Here is a 6746-nt window from a genome sequence, read left to right as displayed (position 1 = left end):
AATCAGGGAGGGGGAAGGAGCTCTATGAGGGGATGGAGGTGCTGAACCAGAGCACTCAGCACCCAAACTCCCCTCCCCCCACTTGGGGGAACAACCAAGGAGTCCAGGAAGGCACAAAGCTGGTTTTAGGACCCCCCACCGGCCACCCTTCCTGGACCAACCAGCAAAGCTGGGTCTTAGACTTTCTCCTTCTGCTTGCCAAGACCCTCTGCGGCCCAACTGCAAGCTGTCCAGAGCTACATGGGCTGAGTCACCCCAGGATGATGGCCCTCAGATTCCTCTCCTGGACACAGCAGCAAGGCACCAAGTGACCCCTAAAGAAAGATGCACAAAGAACCATAGGCACCCCCTCTCAGGCCTCCCGCACTGTTCTCTTACAACCACTCTTCCACGCTGCTGCTCTCTGCTGTTCTCCCCTCCCGTGGCTCACCTGGCTCCCTCCACACACCTGGCTCCTTTTGTTCAGGCCTCAGAACTGGTTTTCCTCCTGTGTGGGAGGTGGGGGGATGCCCCACGAACCCCTGCTCCCAGGGACTTCATGCTCAGGGATGAGAGCGAGGGCAGAGAGTGGAGGGCCAGGGCTCCAGAGGGGACAGCAGGGGAAGACCCTGTTCCCACATGCACCCCTTCCCCTCCCCCTTCCAGCCTAGGAGGCCTGGCTGCCTTTGAAGGGCCAGAGGCTCTGGGGAAGGCACTGGGCACTCTTGGGTCCTTTCATCTGCCTGGGTGTCGCCCCCAGCGCAGGGTCCCTGTCTTTGGACCCTTTTCCACAGGCCTCATCCTGGGCGGTCCCTGTGCTTGTCAGGATCCCCCTGTAGGGTTAGGGGGTACTTGGAGGGTAGGGATTTGGGGTGCTGAAGCCTGCACTGAGGGGGGAGGGGAGGAATAGGATGTGTGTGGGGGGAAGGGCATCAGTGTAATGTGAAAAGGCCTGGGCACCCTTGCTCCCCAAGCCTGGTCTCTTTCCTCTTCCCCATTTCCCCCAGGGAGCAGGCAGCAAATAAGTGGTGCTGGAGCTCTGTGGACGCTGTAAAATGGGGCAGCTGCTGTCACCCCTAGGATGGGGCCAGGAGGAAGTAGAAGTTTAACAGGTGCCTAATTACTAGTCCCGCTGGCCACCCTGCGCCACTCTCGGGATAGGGAAGAGCTTGGGTGCGGGCTAGGTAATGCCTGGGTAGGCCACTCTGTCACCCCGCTAATTAGGGCTCCAGGGACTCCTCCCCAAGGCGGGGACCAGGCCCCCTCCCTCCCATAGAAATAACTCCGGCCGGCAGCCAGGCACTCATTGCACCTTCCTGCCACCCCGGGCAGTGTCTGGGTCTCAGCTCCCCCTCCAAGGTCCCCAACACCCCCACTACTGCCGGCCCCCCCAGCCGCCGGCCCCAGGGATACCCAGCCCAGGCGGAGGAAACACGGAGCCTAGAGCCATGGGAAATCGAGGAGGAACCTTCCACCTTCTGCTCGTGTGCCTGAGCCCAGGTACGCAGCACAGCGGCAGGGTGCCATGACGACAGGCAGGCCAGGGGCAGCGAGGCTGGCGAGGCTCGCGGGGCTGGAGACCTTCGGTGCCTGGCTGGCACAGCCACCCCACCCTGCTGTGCCCAGGCTGGGATGTGGCCGGGGGGGTTCTCCCCAGGAGACCCCATGCCTGAGGGCCTGGGGCCCGAGTGTGTGGGGAGGAGGTCTTTGCTGGACCTTCTTGGTGTCAGTGAGGAGTAGACTATGGGCGTGAAGGGGAGCGAGGCTTGGGCACCGGGGGTGGGGCAGACAGAGCCCAGGTGAGCAACAGGGCTGGGTGGGGGCCAAGGTGGAGCTGGGAAGGCTCCGTTTTCATCAGGCTGGCGCTATCCCAGCTGAAGACCTCGCCCACCTCCTCAGACCAGAGCCATTGGCTGGGGGATCCCTTGCATAGGGAGGGCAGAGCGTCCTAGGGTTGGCTAGTCTGGCAGCAAAGCCAGTGCTGGGGGGCGCCGACTGGCATGGCCCCCACTCTGGTCAGGTGCTCCTGGAGGCAAGAGTTCAAAATCAGAGACCGTGGCTCCCTGCCCATGTGGGGCAAGTCCTAGCAAGGCTATGCTGTGTGGGCATCACTGGAAGTGGGTCTGAGACCTTCCAGGGGTCTGGTTCGGGGTGGGGTGGGGGCTCATGCAGGGGGTAGCCTTTCTAGCATACGTGTGTGTGTGTGTGTGTGTGTGTGTGTGTGAGAGAGAGAGAGAGAGAGAGAGAGAGAGAGAGAGAGAGAGAGAGAGAAAGAGAGAGAGAAAGAGAGAGAGAATGGACGGCTTTCCAGCAGACACTAGTAGCACCCGCATTCTGGAGAGTCAGCAGCAGAGTTCCTTAGGAAGCCCCAACCATGCTTTGGGGGTGGGGGACACTTCTAAGTGGTTGACACGTGTTGTTTATGTCTTTACCTGCTTGTGGGGACCTTTTATCCCCTCTTACCTCCCTCATCCCAGAGGGAGGGTCAGTGGCCTCAGAGTAACTGGACAAAAGTACAAAATTATTTATAAGCTGAGAGTAGACACTTCTATTGATGAGGCCCCAAGAAGGTGCTTTGTGGGGCCAATTGATCCCCACACCACTGTCCTCTTTAGAGAGACCTTATGATGGCCCCCTCCTCCCCAACATAGAGCTCCCCTCCCCGGGGCTGTCCACCCACCAGCTTCCTCCCTCTTCCTGTTTCTCTGCTCCCGTATTCCCTGGAAGGGCTTCCTCTGGCTCAGCCACCTCCGCTGGCTGGCTGGCTGGTGCTTCCTGAGGAGTGGGAGGAGTTCTGAGACTGAAACCTTTTGTGAGAAGGTTGAGAAAGTTTCCCAGGAGCTCTAGAGAGGCTGGTGAGGTGCTCTGACTGGCCAGCAGCAGACAGGGACCCCAGTGCAGGGCAGGGCACCCTCCCCAGCCAGCCGTCCTCCAGCCCCTTCCCTGTGCATCTGTCCGCTTGCCAGGCCTGTGGGTGGAGTCTCCCCATTGTGGGTGGTGTCCTCAGGCTTCTCCAGGGTGGAGTGCTGCTCTCATCCCGGTGCTGCCTGCCTGTGTGGCCCCAGGATTTGGCAGTTGGCATCAGGATCCTTATCTCAGGAATGAGCTGTGTTCTCCTGGCCCAGGGCAGGAGGAGGCTTCTCCTCCGTTAGAGGCTGCCTGGAGCCAGCAGGACCGGGGCCAGGCCGACACCCAACCAACGTCCCCAGGGGCAAGCTAAGGGGTGCTGAAGGCGCCGCTGGCTCTCTAGAGTTAGGCTCTGTTTGCTTGGCCTTGAAGCGGTCACAGCGTTGGCAGGAGCTGCAGCAGCCTGTCTTCGGAAGAGCCCGTGCTGCCCTGGGGGCAGATGTGTCTGAGTGGAGGTGGGGCTGTGCGGGTACCCACCTGCGTTTGAAGGCAGCTAGAAGTGTGTCTGTGCTGATTCATTTGGCCTTGGCAGTGTTCGGTGGAGCACATGACGCTCTGAGTATGAAGGGGTCAAACTTGAGTTCCTGAGAAAGGGGCTAGGACCCCAAAATAGAGATGCAGCCAGAGAAAGATGGGCTGAGCAAGGGGCTTGAGGAGGGGGTTTGCAGGAGGCTGGGAGGTGAAGCCTGCCTGCCCTGCCTGTCAAGGTTGGGGTGCTGGGCACACCCCCTCTTATTCTTCTCTAGGTCCAACCGGTTGGAGCCAGCGCTTGCCTGGGGCAACAGGGGAGGGAGAGGAGCTCAGATCCGAGCTTCTCACCCAGGGCTGACTCAGTGGGGCCAGGGCAGCAGCAGGAGGGGCCCCCATGGCGAGATGTGGGTGGCTGTACCTGACAGATACAGAATCACATGATCAGGAACGCATTTCACACACACATTCATACTCACCTGTGCAAACCCAGAAACACATACACTCTCACCCCGCTACACACACACATTCACTTACATTTGCACACCCCAGAAGTGCCCACACAGCTACACCCCCTGGCAGACATACTCACACACCCATATACTCACTTAGTACACCCCCACACCCAGAAACATACATTCCGACTCCTTCATACATACACATTGACTCATGCTTCACACTCAGCACATCCCAGAACACACACCCACCCACATCTCCACTCACACACATAATCATACCCACATTCCAGGAACACTCACTACACACACACTTACACACATAGCTGCATATACACACAGACACACATACATGCTCATATAAATACGTAAGTAGATACCTAGCTGGTGGTGTGTGTAAATGGCCTCACAGGACACACAAGCACCCAGGGGCACCTGTCCATATCTCACACACACACACACACACACACACACCATTTATGCACACACCACACCTAATAGCTATGCATATATATGGTGCCTTCAAGGGCTTCCTACATGTAACATATAGACAGATACACATACATGTATATGGACATGCACTTACCAACCCATGCACATTCACAAGCATTCACACACTCCAAGCAGCCTCTACTCTCTGGGGGACCCCCACTGAATGCTCATACGGAATGAGGGCATTGAAGCTGACCCCCAAGCCCTGCTTCTGCTCGCCCCCGAACTGTTGTGCCCTTCTCCAGCGCTGCTGTCCGCTGTGCGGATCAACGGGGATGGCCAGGAGATCCTGTACCTGGCAGAAGGTGACAATGTGAGGCTGGGCTGCCCCTACATCCTGGACCCTGAGGACTATGGTCCCAATGGACTGGACATTGAGTGGATGCAGCTCAACTCGGACCCCTCACATAGGGAGAATGTGGTGAGTGCCAGGCTCCTTACCCTACATATCACCGTGAACTGCCCCAAGGCCTCTCGGGGAATGGACCAAGGGATGAGAGTTTAGGCAGGATCCCTGCCCTCAAGAGTTCCCTGTATGGCCTTATCTCATCTGCTCCACCTCATCTCATCTGCTTCCAGCTCCTCTGCTCTCTCACATTCTGAGAGGCCAGTGAATGAGTCAACACTGCTCCATATTTCAGATGGGAAAGTAAAGTCTCAAGAAGTTCAGTAAACTGGCAGCCCATCTGCCTGGCTCTCCTTGACTCTGCCAACCCATCACCTGCTTCCTTCTCTTCTGCACAGTTCCTAAGCTATCAGGACAAGAGGATCAACCACGGCAACCTGCCCCATCTGCAGCAGAGGGTCCGCTTTGCAGCCTCAGACCCCAGCCAGTACGATGCCTCCATCAACCTCATGAACCTGCAGGTATCCGACACGGCCACTTACGAGTGTCGGGTGAAGAAGACCACCATGGCCTCCCGGAAGGTCATCGTCACTGTACAAGGTATAGCTGAACCCCTCCGGGCCTCCCTTGCCCAGCTCTCATCCTGGGATGGCTTTTTCTCTTGACTGGCCTGGCTCACCATTGCTGCTTCCCCACAGCTCGGCCTGCAGTGCCCATGTGCTGGACCGAGGGCCACATGGCAAAAGGCAATGATGTGGTCCTGAAATGCTTTGCCAATGGGGGCACCCAACCTCTTTCCTACAAATGGGCCAAGATCAGCGGGCACACCCAGCCCTACCGAGCCGGCTCCTACCACTCCCAGCACAGCTTCCACCCTGACCTTTCCTACCAGGAATCCTTCCACGGCTCCATGAATCAAGGTGAGAGAGCTGCAGCAAGCAATAGGAGGTCAGGACCTGGGGACCTGCTGGGGCTCGCAGAGGCACTGAGTCAAACCTAGAACCCCTGGGGAGACTATGTCCCTGGGCCTGTTCCAGAAGCTGCTATCAAGGAAAGAAGAGTAGGCAGAAGGTGGGGGAAGTCAGTCAAAAGCTGTGTGGTTAGTCTGGAAAATGCCGTCTTGGCAGCCAGATCTGGGCTTGAGTTCCTGCTGAACCCTACTGGCTGCAAGACGGGTTGGCATAACCACGCTGTGCCCAGGCTTCCTTGTATATGAGAGGGGAAAATGAGGTCTGCTTTGCAGGGACAGACGAGGATTAAATGCTAAGAGGTGTGTGTAAACTGCAGCAGTGCTCACAAAGGGTGGCAGAGCTCTCGTCTAACCGCTGGATGGTTGAGGGCATTCGCCCTAGGGGAGAACGTGTTTCCCTGAGGTGGCAGAGTAGCTGAACAGGGCCTGAGCCTGGGATTCTTCCCCACTCTTTGCTCCAGCAAGGAGGTGACTCATCTGATGCTGAGAAAGACCCGTGTACTCACACATCTTTCTTCTTTCCACCTCACCCCACAGGGGCTGGGCTGGGGCTCTCAGACAGCAGGCCCTTGAGCCTTCTTGCAGCACTGACCATACTCTTGTGTTTCAGGCATGAACAATGGCGACCTGGTGTTGAAAAGCATCTCCAGTGAGGATGATGGGCTGTATCAGTGCACCGTGGCCAACCACGTGGGCTACAGCGTGTGCGTGGTGGAAGTGAAGGTCTCAGGTAGGTGCAGGGGTCGTAGGGGTGGGGGGAAGGTCAGGAGGGTGGGTGGGTCTGGTGCAGGCTGCCTCAAGCAGCCCTGGGAACACAAACACATAGCGACTCCACAGAGTCCTCAGGGATGTCCCAGGGCTGGCAGCCCTGCACCCAGGGCCCTCTGCCACAGATGCCCTGCCCTGGCAGCGCACGAGCCAGGCACCCCGGGGTTGCAGAAGGCTGACCCCTTTCCTCTCTCTGCAGACTCGAAGCGCGTCGGCATGATCATCGGCGCTGTGCTGGGCTCCCTGCTCATGCTGGCCTGCCTGATGATGGGCATCTGGGGGCTCATCTGCTGCTGCTGCGGGGGCGGCCCCGGGGCTGGCGGCGCCCGCGGAGCCTTCGGCTACGGCAACGGCGGCGGGG

At 58.5% G+C, this 6746-nt stretch overlaps 1 protein-coding gene across 1 annotated transcript in view; it reads left to right on the top strand.

Annotated features, from left to right (window-relative positions):
• The first annotated feature begins 1427 nt into the window (after positions 1 to 1427).
• The window catches only part of VSIG8 (V-set and immunoglobulin domain containing 8), a 6896-nt gene continuing 1577 nt past the window's right edge, over positions 1428 to 6746 (top strand). The window contains exons 1-6 of the mRNA XM_012728902.1: positions 1428 to 1479; positions 4547 to 4722; positions 5046 to 5247; positions 5346 to 5567; positions 6228 to 6347; positions 6585 to 6740. Coding sequence (XP_012584356.1) covers positions 1428 to 1479; positions 4547 to 4722; positions 5046 to 5247; positions 5346 to 5567; positions 6228 to 6347; positions 6585 to 6740 — 928 coding nt within the window. The remainder of the gene's footprint in view (positions 1480 to 4546; positions 4723 to 5045; positions 5248 to 5345; positions 5568 to 6227; positions 6348 to 6584; positions 6741 to 6746) is intronic.

Source organism: Condylura cristata, unplaced genomic scaffold (assembly GCF_000260355.1).
Source record: "Condylura cristata isolate star-nosed mole 26May11 unplaced genomic scaffold, ConCri1.0 scaffold00024, whole genome shotgun sequence".
In the NCBI taxonomy this organism is placed as follows: domain Eukaryota; kingdom Metazoa; phylum Chordata; class Mammalia; order Eulipotyphla; family Talpidae; genus Condylura; species Condylura cristata.
The sequence above is the reverse complement of the archived record's forward strand: the minus strand, read 5'-3'. Positions and strand labels throughout refer to the sequence as shown.